The sequence below is a fragment of the Eschrichtius robustus genome, chromosome 1 (genome assembly GCF_028021215.1).
Source record: "Eschrichtius robustus isolate mEscRob2 chromosome 1, mEscRob2.pri, whole genome shotgun sequence".
Classification (NCBI taxonomy): domain Eukaryota; kingdom Metazoa; phylum Chordata; class Mammalia; order Artiodactyla; family Eschrichtiidae; genus Eschrichtius; species Eschrichtius robustus.
In genome coordinates, this window is record NC_090824.1 from 13108755 (window position 1) to 13134222 (window position 25468).

The window sequence follows — 25468 nt, forward strand, 5'->3', positions numbered from 1 at the left end:
TCCACTTTCAAATAAGCACTTCACAGGTAGCTCAAGCATGTTATAATAACAAAATATTCCTAATTCTTCCCTCTCATCACTTGTATCATTGCTGTCATTCATTTCATATATATATATATATATATATATATATATATATATATATATATATATGCCCATATATACACATAAGCACATATTATTGAACACACTGTTGCCATTATTATTTTGAACAAACTGTTATCCATTAGATCAATTACGAATAAGAGAAATAAAAATTTTAATTTTGCCTTCATTTATTCATTCTCCAATGCTCTTCCTTTCTTGTGTAGATCGAGTTTCTGACCAATATAATTTTCCTTCTCTCTGTAGAATTTCTCTTTTTTTGTTGTTTTAAATATTTATTAAATAAATAAATATTTATTTATTTATTTGGTTGTGCCAGGTCTTAGTTGCAGCAGGCGGGCTCCTTAGTTGTGGCATTCAAACCCTTAGTTGCAGCATGCATGTGGGATCTAGTTCCCTGACCAGGGATCGAACCCAGGCCCCCTGCATTGGGAGCACGGAGTCTTATCCACTGCGCCACCAAGGAAGTCCCTAGAATTTCTTTTTAAAGATTTTTTTTGATGTGGACCATTTTTAAAGTCTTTATTAAGTTTTTTTACAATATTGCTTCTGTTTTATGTTTTGGTTTTTTGGCCTCGAGGCATGTGGGATCTTAGGTCCCTGATCAGGGACCTAGAATTTCTTTTAACATTTCCTATAAGACAGGTTTACTAGCAACAAATTCCCCTAATTTTTGTTTGTCTGAGAAATTCTTTATTTCTCCTTCACTTATAAAGGAAAAGTTTCCAGGATACATAATTCTAGGTTGGTGATTTTTCTCTATCAACACTTTAAATATTTCACTCCACTTTCTTCTTGCTTGTGTGGTTTCTGAGGAGAAGTTGGATATAATTCTTATCTTTGCTCCTCTATTGGTAAAGAGTTTTTTTCCTCCATCTTCTTTCCAGATACTTTCTTTATTGTTGATTTTCTGAAATTTGAACATATGTCTAGGTGTAGTTTTTTTGGCATTTATCCTGCTTGGTATTCTCTGAGTTTCCTGGATGTATTGTTTGGTGTCTGACATCAATTTGGGAGAAAATTCTCAGTCATTATTGCTTCAAATATTGCTTCAAATATTTCTTTTCTCTTTCTCATCCTTCTGGGATTCCCATTACAAATAGGTTACAGCTCTGTAGTTATCCCACAATTCTTGGGATATTCTTTACTGTTCCTTTCAGTCTTTTTTCTCTTATCTTTTTAGTCTAGGGAGTTCCCATTGTCATATCATCAAGGTCAGAGATGATTTTCTCAGCTGTGTCTAGTATACTAATGGGCCCGTCAAAGGCATTCTTCATTCTGCTACAAGTGTGTTTTATCTCTAGCATTTCTTTTTGATTCTTTATTAGAATTCCCATTTCTCTGCTTACATTATCCATCTGTTATTGCATGTTATCTACTTTTGGGTATTTTCCCTCCCCTAGGTAAGTCAGGCTCTGTTAAAACCCTAGCAGGCTAGGCTCTGGTAAAATAGCTTCTTCTGAGGGCAGGCCTTGTTCAGAAGAACAGGTGCTCTGGTGTATTTCAAAAATGGCTCACTTTCCCCTCCCTTACCTAAAGCATGAGGGGATTTTTCTCTAATATTCAGTGTGGACCTGGTAGATTCTGTGAAGGTAAAGCTCACAGAAGGGTGGGAGCCCCCTATGACTAGGTCCCCCTGGAGCTTCTAACTCTCAGACTTGTCCACACGAAGCTTCCAGCAACTTGTCAATTACAGTTCAGGTTTTCTTACCCAGGCACTGGTACCCTCAGAGGTTTCTGCTTATCTCCGCGGCTGTTTTTGACTTTGACGATGAAAAGGGAGAGGGCCTTTCTCAGGCATCGGTCAAAATTCCTGAAACTTGTGACGAAGTCAAGGGAGGAAGGGTGGGGCCTGGAAGGACCCAGTCACAGGAAAGGTTGTTCCTGATGGGAAGGGCAGCTGCAGGGAGGGGCGGGGCAGCCTGGGGCAGAGGTAAGTGAAAGGAGAGCGTGAAGCCTCCTGCATCCTCCAAAAGTTTGCCAGATTGCTCTCTTCCCTTCCACCCCACAGGAGGTACAGATAAAAGCAGAGATGACCCCTCTTCAGAGCACTGATCTAAAGTGGCCTGCCTGTCACTCTCTCTCATCTACCTGTAGCTCTTCTCACTGTTTAGCACCACCTGGTGCATTTCTTTGTGAGGGCTCCTTGTCCAGCTCCCAACACTAGAGCAGGCACTCTGTGCAGCAGGACCCTTGCTGCTCCAGCCTCAGTACACAGAGCAATGTCTGGCCCACAGCAAATGTTTGTTGAATGACTGAATGAGAGGCCAGAGGCTAAGAACCAGGTCCCCTTCTTACCCTGGTGCCCTCTAGACTCCACTCATGGAGGAGATGAGTTTCTGGCTGGACAGGCTCCAAGCCAGGTCCCTCCCCCGGGCAGCCTTGCCTGATTGGCTGGCCGTCTGAGCACTCACCAGCGATGACCGCAAAGTCAGTCTCCACGTCACAGGCAATGATGTCCCCATTTCGTATGTGCCTCTTCACGGCCTCCTTGACTTTGCCTATCCCAAGCTCGTTGCCTCCGTCACTGACCCCTGGAGGGAAGGGAACTGAGTCAGGGCACAGGATCAGGCAAAATGGGGGGCGGTTATGGGGCAGAGCAGCCCCTTCACATGTGCCTCAGGGTGGGGAAAGGGGTTGGCTCTGGATACATTTTCACACTACCAGGAGATGCTGGACTTCTTCAGGTATTCTAGAAACTTCTCCAGTTAAAAATGAGTCAAGGTTTGGAACTCAGCAGAGCGTGGCCGTGTCCACTGTTGGGTCACGTTCTCCAGTCACAGATGGGGCACCAGGTCCATGAGAGATGGTGACACCCAGGACTTCCTCTCCTTGCCAGTAGCTCCTGCTCAGGGAGGGGCCCCAAGGCCCTGAGTCTTACTACTGTGACCATACAGCATTCCACTGGCAGAAGGGAACCGGTATAGGTTGTTAAAGTCAATTCTGTAATTTAAAGGCTTCTGTTTCAAGTATGTGAAATGTATGTGTGTCATTTTAGTTAATTTTAATCTACACCAGATAGGCGCCTGGTTAATATGTGAAGCAGCATAATTAGGAATTCACACCCCAGGGGTGGCCGCCTGTTAGCATTTGAAAGAGACCACAGAATAAAGGCCAATTTGCTAGGCATCAGAAGGTTTGTTAATTATTCTAGCACAATAAATGCTAGAATAAATATGTTAGAATAAGTAAATGTCAGAAATTATTTAATTCATTGGTGAAATAAATGGTGTTCACGATAGGTGAATTGGCTAGAAGTAATTACCAGGTAACTCCACGCTTGCAGGAACAAGATGAAAAAAACTCTAACAAGCCCTGCAGCCTGTGCCCTTTGAGGTGGTGCCCTAGGAACACCATTTGGTTCTGCGTCCAGGTGTTTCGGGAGGATTCTGTAGACTAGAGGTCAGCTGAATCTGCCTCTGGAAGGTGGTTGCAGCTGCCTCAAGATAACCATTCACCAAGGGGATTATCCCAGTGTCCCAGGGACAGAGGGCGGGGCCCCTCAAGCCTACAGAATGGTTGTATGACTGTTTTGTGTCTATTTCTACAAATATGTGGAAGAATTCCACCAGAGGCAAGCATTCATTGCGTGATGGTGGAGAGGGGCCTGGAGCTGATTCACCTTGGGCATCAGAGACCTGGTCTCGGCCAAAAGAATGGGATGATTGTGAATGACCAGATGCCCTAGGTCCTCACCCTGAGGATTTTCCTCAGAATGGTTTTCTAGATCCATGACAGTCCATTGAGTGAAAGAAAATAACAACACCTAGCACTGGTACCGTCTATTTCTGTCTCTGCCCTTTAGCATTTTATGAAGTTCATCTTGTTCGCTCCTCAGGTGTGTCCCGTCTGTGGACTGGACCTCACTTTACAGAGTCTCTGAGAGGGGCCGGACCCGGGTAGTGGGTGGGACGTGGGTGTCTTGATTCTCAATGGAGTGTGATTCGCTGACAAGGCAGCTGCCTGGGGAACTGAGGAATAGGGGTGTTGAGGGAGCAGAGGAGGGAAAGGAGGGTTTGGGGGGTAACTCTGCTGAGCAGGGGGCTGGGCAGCCACAGGAGGGGCTCGGGCTCCTGAGGCCAAGAGAAGGGTCCAGGGGTCCACAAAGGGGGCAGCTTGAAAGCACAGCCAGCTCCACCTGCTTCCTCTGGGATCTTGCGGGCATCGTTAGGGGGAAGAGCACAGATCGGGGGTCCATTCAGTGGGGGAAGAGTGTTTGCTCTACAGCTCCTTTGGGCCCTGCTGGCCCATGTGGACACAGAAAGCCCTTCTGCTCTATCCTGGGAGGCCTCCCCAGCCCAGAGAGGCAGGAAGCACGAAGCCAGCCGCACTGGGGGCACCACACCCAAGGCCTCTTCTGGGAAAGACCAGGGCGATTTGCGGAAATTTTCTACCCAGCCAGGAAGGCTTTCATTGTCTCATCACAATCCCCAAAGCCAAAGGCAACCAATGAGCCTGGGAAACACTCTGAAGTGTTTGAATGGACAGAAAAAGTAAATATAGAACACGACAAACGTGCCTTCATTTCTCCACGCTCTGGTTCCCACCCCAGGGGAGGTATGCTGGCGTCCCAGTCACATCAAGCCTTTCAGAAATTCATAAAGGCAACACGGGCCCACAAAAAGCATAGTAGGTAGGGCCCTGGGAGTCTGGACTCTACTCTTAATTAACTAGGCAACCTCGAGATACCTCCCTAGGCCTCACCTTTGGAAACTATACCTGCCTTACCTACAGGTTTTAAGAGAAGCTTAAACAATACAATGATTGTGAAACCTCTTTGAATACCACAAATTTCTATACAAACATGAATGATCACATTATTAGCAATCAAAATATCACACTGATCATACATTCAAGATATATTTAAAAATGAATAAACTTCATAAGATGATACAGAATACATATGGTACATTCATCCTGTATGACCAAAACAATATACCATGCCTTGATCTTATTATTGTCATTATTTTATTATTAGTTTTGATGTTTTAGAGTTGGACAAATAGAATATGCTCAGTTAAGCATCATTTCCCTTTCCTGCTCGTGGGAACACTGGATTTCTAAATGTCAGCATCGTTATTGTTTATACCGACCAGAATAAACAAAGACCATCTCTGAAGTGGAAAACAATGGTCCCATATAACTCCTTTTTGTCATGTGTTCAACAGTCAATAAAAAAGGCTTTTAGTGCTGACGTGTTCTTGTCGCATTCTCAGTGCCCCTTGCTTACCAGGTGATGAGATTCCAGGAATCTTCTGCACTGCAAGGAAAAGATCGTCAATGGGGTCCACCACGTGCTTGATGTTCCTCTTCCTTGTGTTGTAGTAATTGCCATCGGCAGCCCTTCCCGCGCGCTCGATCGCCACCAGATGGTCAAACCTGCCAGGGGGGGTGAGGGCACAGGGTCCTTGCGGAGAGCCAGGTGCCTGGCTGGCTCATGCCTTCCTGTGTTTGTGCGAAGGACCCTTCCGTCTTCGTTTCCTTCTTTCCTACAGAACTTGGTTGAACATCCACTGTGTGCCAGAGCCTGTGCTGGGGGTTGGTCTCTCAGATCATTTTAAGAAACAGTATCAGAATCTTTAGCAGCATATTAGAGACAGAGGCTGTGACAGCAGGAAGGCCAACAGTCAGGGTCACCATGGTAGATGCTGCTGGTGCCCCGCCCAGGTCTCCGTTAACCAGAGGGGCACCAGCACCCAGTGGGTTGAGTGTTGGCTGCTACCGGCCCACTGCTGCCCTCTCCCAGGATCTTGTTCGCTTTACAGACACAAAACAGACTAAAAAGGAATTGAAATAGAAGACAAATGACTCTAACACAAGATAAACTTCTTTAGACAGCAGGAGATAGAGAAAAGGCATGGATAGGATGGTGGTAAGAAGGTGGGTTGCAGAATCAGATTGTGTACATTTCCAGGTCCTGATGCTGCTGGCCTTGGGCGAGTCGCTTAAACCCTCTAGCCGTCATTTTCTGCATCTGTCAGATGACCTAACAACAGTACGTGTCTCACACTGTGTCGAAAGGATTAAGTGAGAAAATGCACAAGAGACACTTAGCACAGACCTCCACTCAGGGCTCGGTAAGTGTTACTTGTTGTGGCTGCTATCATGATTAGGAGGAATACTGTTTTGAAAATCTAATTTAAGAACATGAAAATTGCACTTTTATATCTAAATCCCCCCAAGATGGAGTTCTTTAAAATCTTAACTCTGCTATGGAAAACTGTACGGTAGTTACTCAAAAATTTTAAAATAGGATTAACATATGATCCAACAATTCCACTTCTGGGTATAGACCCAAACTAATTGAAAGCTGGGTTCCAAAGAGGTATTTATGCAACCATGTTCATAGCGGCATTATTCACATTAGGCAGAAGGTGGAAGCAACCGGTCCATTGATGGATGAACAAGGAAGCAAAACGTGGTCTGTACATACAAGGAAATATTATTCAGCCTTAGAGAGGAGGGAAATTCTGACACCTTATATAACATGCGTGAACTTTGAGGGTATTTTGCTAAGTGAAATAAGCCCGTCACAAAAGGACAAACACTGTATGATTTCACTTATACGGGATACTAGAGTAGTCAAATTCTGACAGGAAGTAGAACAGTGCTTGCCAAGGGCGGGGGAGACGGGGGGATGGGGAGTTATTATTTAATGGGGACAGAGTTCCATTTGGGAAGATGAAAAATTACGAGAGATGGATGGTGGTGATAGTTGCACAGCTATGTGAATACACCTTATTACCACTGAACTGCACACTAAAAAATGGTTAAAATGGGAAAATTTATGTTATGCATGTTTTATCACAATATCAGAAAAAACCCCTTCACTCTGAATGCTTTTGCTGTACATGTTTTAAAAATCAAAATCTTCGTGCCTGTCCATGTCCTTTGGTTGTGCTAGAAGGTGGTGTACCTCGTATGCTTGGATGGCAGGCCACAGAGTAGGTGTTAGAATGTGGTCCTGAGGCTACATGCCCAGTGCAGGAAAAGGCAATCACTTTTTCTGAGAAGCAGAACCAGGAAGTGGAAAGAGCTTTGACGCTGAATTTCCTCTAGATGTATATCAATGGCGACGAAAAGGCAGTTCAGAACAAGAGCTCCAGTTGAGATGAATACATCCTTTGCTCTGGACTTTTCCCCCAGGGGAACTCATTACATACCTTGTGACGGTGGATTGATTGCTTTAGGCCATAAGGGTCCATTGAGCTACAGCGGGAAGTAATCCAGTCCTGGGAGGCCTGCGCCTTGGGAAGACTTAATGCATCTTCTCCAAAGACAGCGGAATCCTCTCTCCACACAGTCAGATCTGGCTCACCCCCCTCCACGCAGCAAACAGAGCAATACCTGTGTTATCTGGCATCAGGGGTCCCACCCGAGAGAATTTTCTAGTTTCTCCCTGAGTTGTCAGAGCTTTGTTTATATGCCAACCTGTTGGAGAAATAAACATTTCTAATATGTGCCACACACGTTCTGGCAGCTTTAAATAGCATGTCGGATCCCCCATCAAACTTTTCCTTGGTGACTCAGGGTCCTCATTATAAGTGCCAGGTTCTGCTGGGAGCTACAGGGCAGCTATGCCCTCCAGGCCTCTTAAAGCAGTGTTTTAATATTTGAAGTGGATACTTGTTAGTGGTTGTGAAATAAACATTATTTTTTTAAAACATCTTTATTGGAGTATAATTGCTTTACAGTGGTGTGATAGTTTCTGCTTATGTGAAATAAACTTATTAGGCCAGGTCAGCATTTTCTGAAAAGTGGACCAGAACAGGATAGGATAGGATAGGCTAGGATAGAATAGAATAGAATAGAATAGAATAGAATAGAATAGAATAGAATAGAATAGAAAATATCAGGGTATATTGAACACAGCAAGAGTAAATATTGTTTTTTGAAATTTCTGTTTTAGTTATGTGTATGTGTGTACTGGTTTGCAATGCAAAATGTATTACTGTGGATTGTTGTCAAAAAAGTTTGCAAAACACTCTTAAAAGTTACAAGATCTGAAATATATCCCTACATATAATTAAGAAGTATTTTTCAAAAATGTTTGACCACAGCACACAGTGAAAAATACACACACACACAGTTTCACAAGAGAGTACTTACCATTACTATACAAGAAATACAATGATATGTCTATTTCTATTTCATTTTCCAAAGATGCTGGTCACCCCCCACTGAAATGATTTCACTTCTCTTTAATGAGTCGTAACCGAGTTTGAGAAACTGCTAGTTTTTGTTTATTTTATAATTTTCCGATCTTCTCCCTCTGTCAGGAAGACATGCCATCTCTCAGGGACTTGCTACTTCCAGAAATCCTCTGCAAAGGCCCCAGACACGTTGAAACCCCCTAGCCTCGTTGGTGAGTCTGACCCATCAGGACACTGGACGCCTGGCTCTGTCCTCTCTGGGGAACTGAGATGTGCAGAAATGCTGCTGTCAACGTTAACAGCACATGGGCTTCTCCACTGTCACCCACTTAAACTGGGATGGGACACACATACCTGGGTGACTTGGGGTTCCCATCTCTGCATAGAAACGCCTGAGCAGCTTCTGCCGATCGGCCTTGGTAAGTTAATATTGGGATCTGCCTCTTCAGAACACCTTGAAGATAAAGGCAAAGGGTGGAGCCATCAACCCTAGTGCTGCGTTTGGGAAATTCATTTTGGCTTTTCAAAAGCTTCTTTGGAAAGTGTCCATTAGTTACCATTATTGAATGACATCTACCTGTAGAATACTTTGCTAGGTAAGCCAAGACCTAGACACAGAGGATACTGAAGTTTACTTTCAGTCCTGAGTAAACCCTAGAGCTGGCCGGCATGGGAGTGGAATCGGGCTAGTGTCACCAGTCTTGTGGGTGAGCAAATATGCTGCACACAGTTGCCCGCAGTACCATGTGACCAGAGGCCTATCCTGGCCCGCTGCCATCGTGAGTGCCGGGGACACAGTCAGGTGCCCGTGGTGACCGTGGGCCAGCTCTCTGCTAAGCATGTGACATGCAGACTCTCAATTTTCACAACAATTATGTGTGATAAGAACCATTATTTTCCCATTTTACAGAGGAGGAAAACTGAGGCTCAGAGATGTTAAATGACTTGGGCAAAGCCAAGTAGGTAGATTGGTGTCGTGACTAGTTCCCAGCTTAAGTTCTCATCTGCTCCCCAGCCCCAACCCCTTGACTATCTTCAGGGAAGTTCAAGAAAACAGAGGAAAAATCCCAGAGTCTGGGCCTTGAGTTAATTACTGGCATCAAGTGATTTCCAAAGTGAATTTGACTCTTAAAAATAGCACACTTTCTAATTATAATAATAATACATATTATTGTAGAATATGTGGAACACACACACAAATCCCAAAATAAAATAAAACTGATTTGGTTTCCATGAACTAAACCCCCTCATAGCCGTTTGAGGTAGAATCTTTGCGTATTCGCTGGCCCAGGACGAAGTCTCATCCAGCGGCTAACAGAGGGCCTGGGACAGGGATGGTGGACCCAGTACTCACGGTCCCGCTGGTTCTGCAGGAGCTCCTGGACTGCTCTGTGGCCCAGCAGCAGTATCAAGGGGCAGTTGGGGGAGTTTTGGTTACCCCCATAAGCTCCACCATCAGCCCCTCACCCCTCACATAAAGCCAACCCAAATAAGCACCTTGTCTATGTTAAAACCATACGGCCTCGAGACGGCTGCTTCCCACCCCAGCTCCCCCGTGTTGTCACCCCAAGCCCTTTGGGAGCTGTCGCTGCCACCCCAGTGGGTCGATGGGGCAAGCTGAGGGCAAGGAGCCAGATCACTGTCAGAGATCCTAAAGTGCCCTCACCGGCGCTCTCCCAACACCCCTTCTCCAGTTCCACCCCCCACCTAGGGGGAAAGACAAGGGGAGGGCAGTGGGTCCATCAAGGGACACTCATGAGGCACATTCTATGTGTGACGTGACACCCCAGGGAATGGGGGGCAGTCACGACAGGTCGAAAGACCCAGCCCCTCTGTGTGCTGTGAGGGGCAGGCTGTTGGCCCCGCAAGGGGGTTGAATAGAACCAAACAACAATTCCTGGCTGTGTGACCTTGGGCAAGCCACGGGACCTCTCTGAGCTTTGGTTTCCCCCTCTGCAGAACAGGGTTAATCAGGCCCTCTCCCAGGATTGCTGTGGACGCAATGGTGTGATGTTTGCCAAGCACCAAGCTGGGGGCCTGGCACAAAGCAGGTGCTGAGTAAAGCCTGGCTCTTTATTTCTTTGAAATTGGATTGAGGATATAGGATACTAGTAAGACCGGGCAGCAGGGAGCCACACAGGGTGGGGAACATAGCATATCCCCAAGGTGGGGGCACACAGAGAGAAAGAAGCCCGGGCAAGGAAGGTCGGGGCAAGAGGAGACCCTGCACCTAAGCTATAAAGAACCAATTTGTCAATTTATCTTCAAGACAGGGAATCAATGACTGAGTTTTCTTCTTTAAACATTTCCCAGGCTTCAGTTATAAAAAGAACTGAAATCATGGTCATTAAAAGGCCAAATTGCTTCTACTTTCGTCGTCCACATGTAATGAAAGTTCAGCAAAATCTAATACAGCGAATTCCAAATTCCAAGCCACTGTGTGGGCAAGACCCAGTTCTGAGCTGAGGTCCAGCATGGAGCCAGCGGTCAGGTGAGCAGGAGGGCAGAGCGACTTCTGGGAAAGTGGGCAGCAAAAAACACCCAGCAGGGCGGTGGCCAGATGGAAGAGACTGCCGGCCTGTGAAGCAGTGGGCACAGTTGGCTGTCCCTTCTCCTTGGTGACAACACGGTCCTTGGTTTTCCTCCTTCCTCAGTGCTGATCCTTCTTGGACGAAGGACCCTGCTCTTCCCCTTGACCTCTGGGTGTGGAGCGTCCCAGGGCGCAATCCGGCTCCTTCTCTCTGTCTCCACTTATTCCCTCCATGATGTCATCCAGTGTCTTGACTTTGAGGCCATCAATATGCCAACTGTTCTCCAGTTTCTCTTTCCAGCCCAGACGGCTCTCCTGAACTCGACTCATGGATCTGATTGCCTGCTGTCTTCCCCACTTGCACGTCTAATAGGTACCCACACTTTCAGTTACCCAGGCTCAAACTTGCACTCATAAATTTTTTCAAATTGTAATTGTGGTAAAACACACCTAACGTAAAATTTACCGTCTTATCCATCTTTAAGAGTACCGTTCTCTGGTATTAAGTGCGTTCACATCGTTGTGCAAGTATCCCCACCATCCATCCCCAGAACTTTTACATCTTCCCAAACGGAAACCCTGTACCCATTAAACACTTACGCCCCCTTCCCCCGACCCCAGTCCCCAGCAACCACCATTCTACCCTTTGTCCCTATGATTTTAATTACTCTACCTACCTCATATAAGTGGAGTCCTACAGGTCTGTCTTTCTGTGACTGGCTTATTTCACTCAGCATAATGTCCTCAGGGTTCGTCTGTGTTGTAGCATGTGTCAGAATGTCCTTCCTTTTTAAGGCTGAGTAATATTCCACTGTACGTATAGACCACACTGTGTTTATCCAGTCATTCGTTAATGGACGCCTGGGTTGTTCCCACCTTTTGCCTGCTGTGAACAATGCTGCCGGGTGTGCAAACGGGTGTGGAAATGTCTGTTTGAGTCCCTGCTTTCAGTTCTTTTGGGTACGTGCCCAGAAGTGGAGTTGCTGAATCGTATGGTATTTTCTGTCGTTAATTTTTTGAGGAACTGCCATGCTGTTTTCCACAGCGGCCGCCCCATTTTACACCCTCACCAACAGGGTTCAAGGTCAGGCCTGCCCCACCATGGTCTCCCCTGTCCCAATCCACGCCAACTCCATCCTCTCAGTGCCCTGCCCCAAACATTAGAGCGGTCACGACTCTACCTTCGAAACACAGACAGATCTGGCTGCTTCTCACAACCTCTGTCTCTACCATTCGTCTCTTTGGGGTCCCCTGAAACCAGAATCTGAGACAAAGACTTGGGTGCAGGTGGTTTATTTGGGAGATGATCCCAGGAGGGAACAGGGGCAGTGAGGACGGGAAGGAGGAAAAGCCAACAGGAGGGTTTGTGCATTTTCAAGGCAATGGGGTCTCAGTTCCTCCGGGACCTGCGTGTCTCCAAAAGACGGGAGGCAGGGCAGCAGCTCCCACCCTCCATGGGTTGAGGGGGCCCTGGAGGCATTAGTCCCCATACTTCCAGGCTGCGTAGTTTCACAGGGGTTTTTGGAGAATTCCCCACAGAGCACTGGCCTGGGCCGTCTGTGTGACTCAGAGCTTCCACCCCAGCTGTGGCTGAAATCACTGGGACAACAGAAGGACTCGCCACAGGGCACCAGCCTCGTCTCCCGCCTGCGGTAACCTGGCCCATGTCCTGTCCCTACGCTTGTCCCTGCGGCTACCGGGGGATCCTTTAAAACCTAACCGTGACCTCTGTCCTCCATCCGGCTCCTCTTCTCCTTACCCACTCCAGGCCGGTCAGCTGGCTGCTGCCCTGTCTTAAGCCTGCCGGGCCCCCACTCCGCCTAACGGCCATTGTCACAGCCAGGGACACTCTTCCCGCAGCCAGCCCAGGCCTCACTCTTGCACCGGCTTCAAGCCTTGCTCACATGGCGCCCTGTCCAGGAGGTCTTCCCTGACCCTCTTGTTTAAGAGAGCAGCCCACCCCTGCGCCCTCCTCACCCCTGGCCCGTCACTCCCCGCTCCCCTGGTCCCGGGTCACTCTATTCCATAGCGTATCACCTTCTAACACACTATATACGCACCGTATTATTCTCCTATGCTGTTTACTGTCTCCATTACTCCATGAGGGCAGGATGCCTGTCAGTCTGGTTCACCGATGGATCTCAAGAGCCTTAAATAGCGCCTGGCACATATTAGGTACTCAATACACATCCTGTGAAATGGATTCTGTATGTCCAGACACAGCCTTTTCACAACTTCTAACGTAGCAGGAGCTTTAGGATATGCCTTCCTGAGGGGGAAGCCCTTTTTAGAGGCTAAGAAGACGAAAGTACTTCTCTGAAGAATGCATTTTGAGGGACACAGAGAGACAGGCAGTCGGAAGCGTGGTAGAGTCACCAGGCTCCCGGCTGATGCCTGAGTGACGCCCGCAGAACGAGGAGAGATGAGGAGCAGCCGTTCACCCCGCACCCTAGGCCGGTCCTCACACACTGACAGCAGCATCCCAGGCTCGCACGATCAGCACTCTGGGCCCTGATGCCCTTCTGGGTGTTCCGGGAACCCGGGAAGTGTGGGGCATCCTGCCCATTTGGGCTTTGTGGGACACGGCTGTCTCAGCCTCTCCACCACTCTATTCTCGACCATCCTACCCCCAACTCGGGGGTCCAGGGCTGTCCCGGTGGCTCAGTGTCCTCTGCAGGTCACCCCTGCCTCTTAAGGGGGGAAGCATGTGCACCGGTGGGATCTTGGGGCCTGGTGGACCCGGCTTCAAATTCCAGCTCATCATCCCCACCTGGTTAAATCACCTGGCCCTCTCAGAGCCTCAGTCTCTTCATCTATAAAATGGGGGTAATGCTGTTTCTATCAAAAAGTTGTTCTGAGTGTTAAGGAAAACGCCCCATGTCAGGTGCATAGCACTGTGCCTGGGCACCCGGAGGAAGTCCCACAAATGCTGATTCCCTCCACCCTCCGCCCACGAAGGCTCATCTGGGTAAAGGGACTCCCTTCCTCTCACTGCTCACCTCACTGTACAGCCTCGTCAACAAGGTTCTTGTGCAAATTCAAGGCTCTCTGGTCGACGACCATGGAGACCCACTTCTTCAAGGCCTGCAGGAAGGCAGCCAGAGCCACGGCTCCCGGCGGGCCATCTGTCTCTTCCGGAGGCTCGTGGTTGAGAGGCGTGGGGAAGCCGGTGGTGAGGAGCATGGAGCGGGCGTGGGACAGAGACAGGGAGGCCCGCAGCAGCTCACCTGGACGGAGCAGGTGCCCGATCCCCCGGCTGCCTAAAATTATGCGAAAACAAAGTAAAAATCACAAAATCACATAACTGTGTTTCAAGTAGCATCTTATGGGGACAGTAGACTGGTTTCTTGTTCGTTTGTTTGTTTTTGTTTCAGGAATGGATTTGAAGGTGTGGCAGACCCCTCCCGGTCCAGTTGAGAAGGGTCACTGGGTAAGGGGCCCACCAGCCTCTCTTTCAGTTAAGTGTGGCCTCGAGACCAGGTCCTCTCCATGTGACAATCGGAGAGCAGTGGAAAGGGAGTGGGAGTGGTGATGTGGCCTCCCCGCCCCACCCCGCCCCGGCCTGGTCATACACCTCCAGGCTCTACTCCAAGCTCTTCCCTTCCTGGGGACTGGGATGTTGACAGCCAGCGCCCCCTGGGGGTCTCATGATGGGATGCGGAGCTGCTGGGTCCCTGAGTGATCACGAACACTCACGCTGGAGGACCCGCCCTGGGCTGTTGTGTGAGAGACGCACACGTTTCTGCTGTATTTGAGCAAAGCCTCTTGGGGGTCATTTGTTAGAGCAGTTTAGCAAGCGCTAACCAACACAGGGAATACAGAAGGAGGAAGGGAAACAGGGCTGTCTCAGATTCCCCCAGAGCAGACCCTAAGACGAGGGCTTGGGGGCAGGTATTTCAGTGGAGAGGGAGCCCAGGAAAGAAGCCAGAAGAGGGAGGAAGTGAAAAGCCACGAAAGGATGTGTGAGTGAGCAGGTTAACTCCGAAGGCAATGGCGGCTCAATCCTGCTTGCGATCCCCTAAGAAGCCAAGCGGTAGCCCCTGGGGACTGTCCTGCCAGAGGACAGGGAGACTGAGCAGTACACACCAGCTCTGCCCCCTACTGGGTGAAGGCTGCCCGTCGGGGCGTTGACTCCCCGGCACTTCTGGGCTGCGCCTGCCCTCCTGGAGAAGCAGAGAGACCCGAGGCCCAGGTGGAAAGCTGATGTGCTGGGAACCGCCCACTGCAGCTGCAGTGAACCCGGGGGGTGGGGTGGGGGGGATGGGTTGGGCTGGGCACCAGCTGCATCTTACAGATGCCACCGTGGCTGCCAAGTCAGTCCCAGAAGGCAGCACAGCCTCCAGACTCTCATCACATACCATTGTGCCTTTGTCCATGCTCAGGCCACCTCAGGGCGTATCTGTGCCATGGAAAGGGGGGATGTGACTTAGAACTCCCACCCCAGCTGCAGCTGAAATGAGAGGGGGGCCTAAGGGACGCAGGGGGCGTCAACTTGCATTTGACGTACCTGGACAATATGGAGGGACACAGGGTGTGGATTCTGGTTATGGAGGAACAGCTCCAGATTCAGCATCTGGAAACGTACATTCAAGTCCAGGCACTGGCACATCACAGCTGTGTGACCTTGGCTTCGTCCCTTGATTGCTCTGAACATCAGTTTTCCTACATGGAGCTGGGGGTGGTCCAGGTGGAGGAAGGCTGTGAGGCAAGGGCCCCTCACGTACTGCCCGTGGGAGTGGAAACGGGAACATTTGTCTGGAGGGTGATTTGTACCTTAGATTTGTACACTCTGCTGGAGCCAGCAATTCACTTCTAGGAATTTATCCTAATAAAGTGATCATGGGTATGTACACAAATGTAGTCATAAGGATGTTCACTGCAGCATTGTTTGTGGTGTCAAATAATAGGCTATTAATAAAATGGTAGAACATTCATAAAATAGAATTCTATGCAAACACTATAAAGGATGTTGTGATATTTAATGATATAGAAGGATGTTCACAATATATTTAAAAGGGAAAGAAGCAAGTCCCAAAATAGTATCACAGTATGATTCCAATATATATATTGGAATATACATATATACGTGTGTGTGTGTGTGTATATATGTGTGTGTGTATATATATATATATATATATATATATATATATATATATATACATTCAGTCTTATAGGTTCAAGACTGAAGAAAAAGAAAAAGACTTTAAGGGCAAACATAAAACTGTTAATAATGGTTAACTGTGATGCGATCCTGGTAATTTTTATTGCCTCTTTCATGTTTTCTGACGTTTCTACAATAAACATGAATTACTGTTGATAAGTGGGGAGAAGAATAACAACATCTTAAAAGAAAAAAATTGGAATGTAACCCATTTAATAGGATGTGGTGAGCACCAATAGAGAGAAGAGGGGAGAGAGACCTTTGTCAACTTGAAAGCAGTCCATCCATCTACGATGATGTTATTAGCACAAACATTACCATTATAAACCTGCATTTCTTCATCTTCTCCAGGCACCTCAAATGCCAGCCAACATCCTCTCAAAAATGACTGAGTGGCTCTATTACTATGCTCAGTGACTGGTGTTCAATACATGGCCATCAATCTTATACCTGCTTATTTAATACAGTGGGAATCAGAAGCCTCTGTTGTTCTTGAGGGTTAAAGACGTTCCTTGATAAACAATATTGGCACCTCTGGACAGTCATAAATCTGCCTATCCCCCAAGTCTCATGCTTCAAGCCTTGACACACAGTTCACCCAAGCACTGAGGGGGTTGCTGTGGACGACCTCCCAGATCATTTTGATCAAGCAACGGGAGCACTGTGTCTGCAGTAAATTTACTTCCCAGTTACTTTTTTATCTGAGCTAATGGCAGAGCTAATAATACATCTTCCCTCATGACGCTTGTACTAAGCAGGAAAGCCGTCAGCCTGGGTAAGAATGTTTGTGAGACAGAAAGTATTGCAGAATTTTTAAAAATATTCACCAAGGAGACCAACTATGTCAGAGACTCTGTGTATACACAGCCACGACTCTATGTATGTGTGTGTCCTGAAAGGTGCATCTGTAATGAGCAGATATCCCAAATTTACTGTGTGTTTGCATGTAAAGGAAACTGTGTTTTCTGCAGCATGAATGAATGAATGAGTGAATGAACGAACAACCTAACAAACAGACAAGCAGCTTTCAGCAAACCTCCTCCTATCTGGAACCAGCAGACCCCTACTGGACCCCACCAGCCCTGTCTCACGTCTAGAAAGTCAGAGGCTCTCAAACCACAGAAGGGCAATCTTCTGAGACGCCAAATACAATATACACGTCGGCTGCAAACTGTTGTGAGGTTGTCTCTGCAGGGTCCTGCCCCACCAAGGAGCCGCCAAGGAGGAGCAATCCAACCCCCCCTCCTATCTCTGCTGCCCGGTGCACAAAATCTGGTCTACGCCCAACCCCGGGCAATGGCACAAAAGAAGACGATTAGGGACATTATTACGGAATGACGGATGACTTTGGTTAAATGGTGGCAGTTGACTACCTAGGAACCATTCCTCCCTTTTTCTTCCCTACTCAACCCCAGTTTAGTTCTGGATGGGAACGTGCCCACCTCCCAAACTCCCTCATACGTTTAGTGTTGAAAATTTGGGGGAAAAAACGAAGGAAACAAAAATCATCCACAATCACGCTATCCAGAGATCATCACCGTTAGTATTTTGGTGCATTTACTTCTTTTCCGGATTCATACACAGTATTAGCATTAAAAAAAAAATCATACTGTAGATACAGTTTGCATGCTGCTTTTTCCCCTGAACACTCATCAGTGATGAACTTCTCCAGGTCCTTGAGGTGTGACTGCTCGGTTTCTTACCTGGGTCGATGGCAATTATCATCTCCAGTTCTCTGATCTTCTGAGTGACTGAAGCTGATGCCATGCTGCAGTGCAAAGGATCCTGGGAAATGTGATGGACCTCTGGCATTCCCTCAGGGGTGAGACATCTGGCCGGAGCCGCTGTACCCTTCAGGTCAGTCATAACTGTGCAACCCGGTGCGCTGGTGAAAGCCAGTGGCATCTCTAAGGCACACAACAGGAGGGTCTGAGCCCAGACCACTTCATCAAACCCTGTCTATGCCCATCTAGCCCACCGTTAATGGGAAAGATGGCGCCCATGCCTTGACTTAGCCAACGGCACTCCTTAACCATTTGTTGGCACCATGTCAGAACAAGCTGGTTTATGACTAAATCAAGTTCCACTTTAACGGGGGCCCCTGATTTTTAGGAAAGTGAAGATGGGTTGAGTGTGGGCAAAGCAGTGAGGTACCCACAGCTACAGTTGGGGCTCTAGGAGTTTCCATCAATGCAATCCCATGGATATCAGAAAGTACTTACTAACCCCTTACAACGCATCAAGCCATCTTGCTTTACTTTGCAGCAGTTGTTAGATCTGCTAACAAATAGTTGTCTCTGAACATAGCTTCTATTTTTCTCATGTCCCGTATATTTTGCTTTGGTTTATGCTAATTTTGTTCTCCCCCACTAGATTCTGGGCAACGGATGCACTGTAGCATAGTTATTAAGACATGCCTTTGCATGGTGAACACACTTGAGCAGGAGAGGTGACTTTATCCTCTCTAAACCTGTTTCTTCAACTGTAAAATAATGATAATGCCTCATCTGGTTGTTGTCAGAAGTGAACTGGAAAATGCACATAACAGTGTTTAGCAAAGTGCCTGGTCCAGTGTAAGCCCTCGGTATAAGTGATGGTTTGCATTATTGAACCAGGGGCTGTATCTTATCCATTCTCATGTCCTTGTGCCTGGCCTGTTAGGTGCTTAATCCTCACTATAACTTAATTTAGACCTTCTGCTTTCTTCAGTGTCATTAGGATCCTTGAGTACTCTAACCCCACTCAGCTGTATATTCCCAGAGAAGAGGGACCATTGCTTATCCATCTCACAAGTGCACACAATAAGTGCTCAATAAATGTAGACATGAATTGAGCAAGTAACAACGTCTTGGATTTCACAGGAAACTAAAATTTCTCAGATCTAACAGAAAGCCAAAGTCAGCCAACACTTCAGAAGGAAAACCTACTGACAGATGCATCAAGCATTCTAACTTAACTCTCAGCTGTGATAAAAAGTGGAAGGACTAAGGATTTCGATGAATGCAATTGTCTTTCTGTGTTTGGGGCAGAACCTAAAATCGGTCACTCTGAAGCCATCACACACTAGAACAGTCAGCTCGAAGTGTGACATGGGGTTTTGGCCCATCTGTTGTGAGATGTGCAGCAATTAATCTATTGCTAATAGAAGTTTAAATATTGAAGTTTGAGCATGATTTTTATAAATTAGAAAGATTCAAGGTGGTCCCTGACCAATGATGTCATTTGTTCTCATTTATAATCAAATATGCTATCGCAAGTCAGAACTGAAGGGCTGGGCTTCCCTGGTGGCGCAGTGGTTGAGAATCTGCCTGCTAATGCAGGGGACACGGGTTCAAGCCCTGGTCCAGGAAGATCCCACACGCTGCGGAGCAACTAGGCCCATGAGCCACAACTACTGAGCCTGCACGTCTGGAGCCTGTGCTCCGCAACAAGAGAGGCCACGATAGTGAGAGGCCCGCGCACCGCGATGAAGAGTGGCCCCCGCTCACCGCAACTAGAGAAAGCCCTCGCACAGAAACGAAGACCCAACGCAGCCAAAAATAAATAAATAAATAAATAAATAAAAAAAATTTAAAAAAAAGAACTGAAGGGCTATCGTGTGCTGGGATTCCAGCTGCAGTGACAGCTCTTCTGCAGGGCATCCCCCTGGCAGGGGACAGGAGAGGGCTGAGACCATCGTGCGGGAGGATATTTATTGTGGGTGTGTGGATGTGTGTACACACGTGAGCACACACACACTTGTAAATGACCACAAGCTCCCTGAGAACTGCATCTTGTCTCCTGCAGCATTTATTCCTAAGATCTGGGCACAGAGTAGGCTCCCAATACATTTGTGTGAATAAACGAATAGAATCCCCTGGATCTTGGTGTTTATGCCCTATCACCATATTAGAGATAATCTTCCCCTATCATGAGGCCATTCTAATAGCTAAGCGCCCATGAATGCTTTAAAAATAAATTGAAAGTAGCACTAAATTCTATTATTTGTAGTGCAAGCTGGGCTGACCTGGCTAGAATCTTCCTCTGTCTACAACAATGGGCTGCAACAGTTATTTTTAATGTCTCTGTCACATCCTTACCTTACTGTGTGCTAGTTAGGGGGCCCTCGTGTGTCGCTTCAGTGTAATATCACCCTCGGCCTTTGAAAATAATGGACTGGTGGTATTGCTTTCAAACACCTGGCAAATACCACGTGAAATGCTTTGCTTAATGGAGTTGCTTGCCTTCACCTTTGCTTTCAAAGCCCCACCAACCTCCAAGATGTCTCAAAATATCAAGCAAAACTTTGGCGCCTCTGTTAGATTGGACTGTGAGCCTTCCACTGATAGAAACATATTTTATCAAAACATATTTGAGCTGAAAGACAAGCTGCTCTGGTGAGACCCAGCACTGGGATGAAAAGAAAGCAGTCAGAGGGATCTATGCTGTGGGCTATAGGCCTGTGTTTTATGACTTTATTCCTTAAGTCATTGCACCATAAGCCTATGCATTCAGGAACTGGAAACCCACCCGATTCCCTCCTAGGTCAGAGTAACAGCCCCCTTAAGCCCAGACGTACTGCAGGTGCTGACAGCTTCGAGACTGGTCAGCTGAGAAGGCCAGAACGCTGGAACATGCCCTGGCTGACACACCACAGGCTCCCCGAAGTCAGATTTGGAAAGATCTTTGATACCCAACGGTTCTGCAGATGGAAGAAGAAAGTGAATTCCACTGGGTCCTGCACTGGCTGGTACTATCTGATTGGAACATGTTGAGTAGTTTATGGTTCTTTCTCCAAGAGCAACTCTAGTCACAGAACCACTGTAAATTGGAGAAGTCTGGGGAGGAGACCAGGAATCGGGACTTTACCAACCCAGAATGCTTGCTGACTTCTAATCCATTTTGAGGGGCATAGTTTCAGAGCACGGAATCTTAAATGCTTGGTGTGATTGCTGGAGGAGACTAGGGGGCATTTAGTCCAACACTGTCAGCACACAGATTGCAATTTTGAGTTTATCTTGGTACAGACTGAGTCACATAACCTTGACAGAAACTCTGTTGCTTGACGACCAACAGCGTCCCTACCCCTGGCCAGATATCAGAGCGCTCACGAAGACAGCAAAGATGGATGTATTGGGTTCAATTCATCCCACTAATGATAAAACTGCCAACACTCTGCTTTGGGTGGTCCTGAGACCATCCTTCTGTGAGGGAGATGACAAGTGCTGATTGCATTTTTACAGAAGGCCGGGCTTTGTCTGATTTTGTTTGTTAAGCAGCTGAGCGAGTTCAATTACGCTGAACTCTGACTCTCACCCAAGACCCAATCCCAAGCCCTCATCAGGCCCTCTGAGAGCCTCCAAGAGGCCTGGGAAGCTTCCATGCTTGGATCTGCTCACTTGCCATCAGATTGAGTTAATACACTGGGGATCAATGGCTTTCAGTTCAAGTTAACATTTGGAAGGAAGCCGTCCCCTGCCCAGATATGCCACTGAACAATAGCCTAGATTAGCGGTTACTATGATTTCAAATGTCAAGACAAATAGCTCTGCTGACATCCTCCACCACCTGCTTCCCCCACCCCCGGTTCACTTGAAGTTCACAGGGACTAATGGATGAGGCTGGCTATTCCGCCAAGGGCATCACCTTCAAACCTGAAGGGCAACTGCAAACCCAGCCCTAGTGCTACTGCAGGAATCTGGGTCTTGTCCCAGGGCCTTAACCCCCAGGACCGCTGGGAAAGAGGAGGACAAGTCAGGGGAACTCAGGAACACAGCAAGTTCCCGTCTTCTCAGGCAGAAGTCCACGTGCAGCTGTCAGAATCATGAACGAGAATGGACACTGACCTGGGTCGCCAATGTGAACCGGCTGTCCGTGCTCACCCCCCATGGAGCAACAGGCCCGCACCAGCCGTTCCAGTTTGTCCTTGGGAACGGGCCTCATTGTGACCACCAGAGGGCAGCAAAAGCCAGCAATGGTGGCACAAGGCACCTCTGTCTGCCAAGAAAGCAAGTGAAAAAATGTTAAAACATAGAATTAGCACAGATCAAAGCCCTCAGGACCAAGAGTTCAAAGCAGCTCAATGAAGGAGGAGGTCCAAGTAGCCATCATAAAAATATAGCTTCTACTTTTATGTGACACAGAGATGAGGAAGGTTGCTGGTAATTATTGGTCTAAAACAGAGAATCTTAATTTTGTACTCACCCTGGACCCCTTTGGAAGTCTGGTGCAGCTATGGACCTGCATAGAAGTAGTATTTTTAACTGTGCAAAAGGAAATGCATAGGATTACAAAGGAAACCAATTATGCTTCAAATGCAGTTATCAGATTATGAAAAAATTACGATACGGTGATAGGTATGCTCCTTCACTTGCAACTCAAGCAAGGAACAAGATGGCAGACCTACCCTTGGAATCTTGAAGTAGTGATCAACATACGGGATATCTTTGAGATGTCAGGAAGGACTGCAGTGTGACATGAGCATGTCTGTGATTTATTTGGGCAGCCACCAAATCACAGGGTCTGCTGACATGGTGCTGTTTTTTTTTTTTTTCTTTACAATCATAATGGAAGGAAACACTCAATTTCAGTTCGAGGCTATGAAAATAAAAATGCAAATTTTTTTCCCACCCAATTTCATGGACCCTCTGAATTTTCTCCGCAGACCTCAAGGGGCCCGTGAACACAAATGAAGACCTCTAGGAGAATCAGAGGCAGAGGGTCCCCAGTAAGCGGGAACCTCGGAGAAGGCCCCAGGGTCTCCTCTGCCCCATGAGTCCACAGACCCCACTGAGCCCTGCCCACTCCTCCTGCCTCAGTAGAAGCTGTCCAGGATGACCTGTGTGACTTTCCCTGCTTATGTTGGGTTTTTTTTTTCCCCCCTGAATGTTTTCTGGTCCCTGTAGTGGGGCTTATGAAAGCTTCAGGCCATGGCCAGGAGGTTATACCACTGGGCCAGTCTTGGCAGCTGCCGGAAGGGCGTGCTGTTAGCACTCTGTCAGCAGCAGGATGAAACCCTGATGTGCCTTCCAGGTTGATGTCTGAAGAACAGCACTCAGGAGGGAGCACATGCCAGGGACACTCACAAGAGAGCGGCAGCACTCCTCAAGGCCGAGGCGCCTCCTTCTGGGGGACTCCCTGCATCCCCTCAAGGCCGCCGGCTGAATCCATGATGGCAGCCTGGCCATTTCTCCCAGCAGCCAACGGGCAGAGGCATCGGTGTGAAACAGAAAGCTATCTGGTAACCACTGGGACGGTGAGGTGTGGTTAGACCACGGCTCTGCAGAGCACTTCCTGTGGGCAGCAATGGGCACCTCTGTGCAAAGCATCTTGTAATTGTCACACCTCCACTATGGGCACTTTACAGACGGGAGCCGGGAGTCCTGGGTTCCAGCCTGGCTTTGGGATTTAGGCAAGTCCCTTTCTCGAGCCTCAGCTTCTCCATCTAAAATGAAAGGCTGGCCAGGATGAGCCACGAGGCCCTCCCAGCTCCTACCTGCCACAAACAGCGGTGTGTTCCAGGGCCAGCCCTGCAGGGGCCCAGCCAGCAGCTGCGGTTCTGCCCTCCCCACCCCCCCCCCCCCACCTTCCCAACCATCAAGAAAGCCGCTCAGACACATATTTCACACATGAAAAGCAGCACGCACCGTGGGCAGCCTTGTTTCTCATCAGAGGCAGCCTGGGCCCCTCTGGCAGGAGCCCAAACCAGGCAGGTTTTAATAAATGTCTCAGGCCCAAGACGAAATCTCCAATCTGCATCCTCCGTAAAGAAACCTGGGGCCGGCTGTTGACACTGGCTGCCCATCCATCCAGCAGAGCACATTCCCAGACTTCACACAAGTGTCCAGCTGGGGTCAGGGGAATGAGGGATCTGGTTCTCCTCTCCCCCCATCTCCCCACCCCGTGACAAGCAGTGGCTGGAACAAAACCTCAAAAACACAGCAGGGAGGCGGCCCCATGGCGGGCACGTCCCCCGAGAGGCAGACACTCTGCATTAGTGACCACCAGCGGCCGCCTCTGGCCAAGAACATGACCCAGCTTTCCTGACAGAGACATGACCTAGCAGCTAACAGCCTGGCCAAGGCTCTGCCACAAATCCCTGGGCATTTACCCAGCCAGGCGCGCTCTCCCCGCTGCCAGGGAGCTTTTTCAAAAATCTCACTGAGGTGCCCGAAGTTAAATGAGCCAGACAAATTCCAAACAGGTTTGGTTTACACAGCACAATGATCTGTCCGGAAGGGCTTGACTCGCACTCCCAAGGGCATGCTGGGAGCTCACAGCGGTCCCAGAGGTGGGCAGGGGAGAGGCTGGTGGTCCCATTTTCCAGATGAGGAAAAAAAGCCCAGAGAGGTTAACCGCTTGTCCTGGGTTGCCCAGCTAGAAAGTGGCCAGAGCTTAGGTCTCTTGCCTCCTGCACCATTGTTCTCCCCACTGCAGGAAAATACAAGATGACCCACGTTCTCAAGTCATTCTGCCCCTGTGGATTGCGTCCCTACCTTGTATGCACCCATGTGGCCGTGGCCTGCTGAGTCCCTTCTGGGGAGTCCCCCCTTCTCCCAGGCCCCTTCCAGGGAGAAGCTGCTGCCCAGGAGGAAGGCCACCATGTCCTTCAGCTGCTCCGAGGACTCGTCCAGCGAGGTCAGGCTGCCCGTGCAGGTGCCGAACTCATACTTCCAGAACTGGGGACAGCCCGTCCTGGAGACACGAGGGAAAGCTCATAGGCCCCCAGACTCGGTATGGACTCTGACAAGGCATTTTTAAAAAGGACTGGGGAGGGAGGAGAGGACATCTGGGGCTGAAATTGCAGACACCAGCACCAAGGTGGTGAACACAGTTTCGGGCAGGGGGCCTTGTTGGCATCCTTCAACATCCTTCATCCTTTCCAGACTGGAAACTATCAAATCAGCATGAATATACTGTAGCCCCTGCCTCTACCCTATTATATTTCCTGTAACCTCAACCGGAAACCAGCCAAACCAGCAAGAAAAAGACAATGGCGCCCTCTCTGCCATCGAGGCGAGGCCCGCAGACCAAAGGGACGAGGAAGCTCTCAGCGCTAGCAGTGGAAAGGCCTTTCTCTGCTTTCTTAGAGAAACTCCTCCACAGGGTTGAAAGTCTTTAGTTATAAGCCTATTCTTCATTCACTCCAAAACCATTTTGCTGAGTCGCTCCTCCGTGCCAGGCACAGGCCAGGTGATGGGCTATAGTGATGGAGAGGATAACGGCCAGCCTTTAAGAAGCTTGAAATCCTACAGTGGCAGGCGAGACTCCACTGAAATCAGATGCTAGCATTACAGAACAGTGAGTGCTAACTGCCTAGATAGAGGAGTGACTCAGAGAAGGGAGAAATCCATTCTCTCCCACAAATGGGGAGATGCTGGAGCTGGGTCCTAAAGGCTGAATAGGAGTTCACCAGTTGGAAAACGGAAGAAAGCACATCCTAGGCAGAGGGAGCAGGCTGTTAGCAGCATGGAGGCATCAAGCCCCTAAAAGCCGCTGAGATGGCAGCATGGGAGGGGCTAGTAAAGGAGTTGACCTCGG

At 48.3% G+C, this 25468-nt stretch overlaps 1 protein-coding gene across 1 annotated transcript in view; it reads right to left on the minus strand.

Annotated features, from left to right (window-relative positions):
* DGLUCY (D-glutamate cyclase) overlaps positions 1–25468 on the minus strand; it is a 51450-nt gene that overhangs the window by 20193 nt on the left and 5789 nt on the right. Inside the window, 8 exon segments of the mRNA XM_068555976.1 lie at positions 2520–2639; positions 5336–5484; positions 8613–8712; positions 13788–14048; positions 17653–17856; positions 20508–20630; positions 21775–21925; positions 24424–24622. Coding sequence (XP_068412077.1) covers positions 2520–2639; positions 5336–5484; positions 8613–8712; positions 13788–14048; positions 17653–17856; positions 20508–20630; positions 21775–21925; positions 24424–24622 — 1307 coding nt within the window.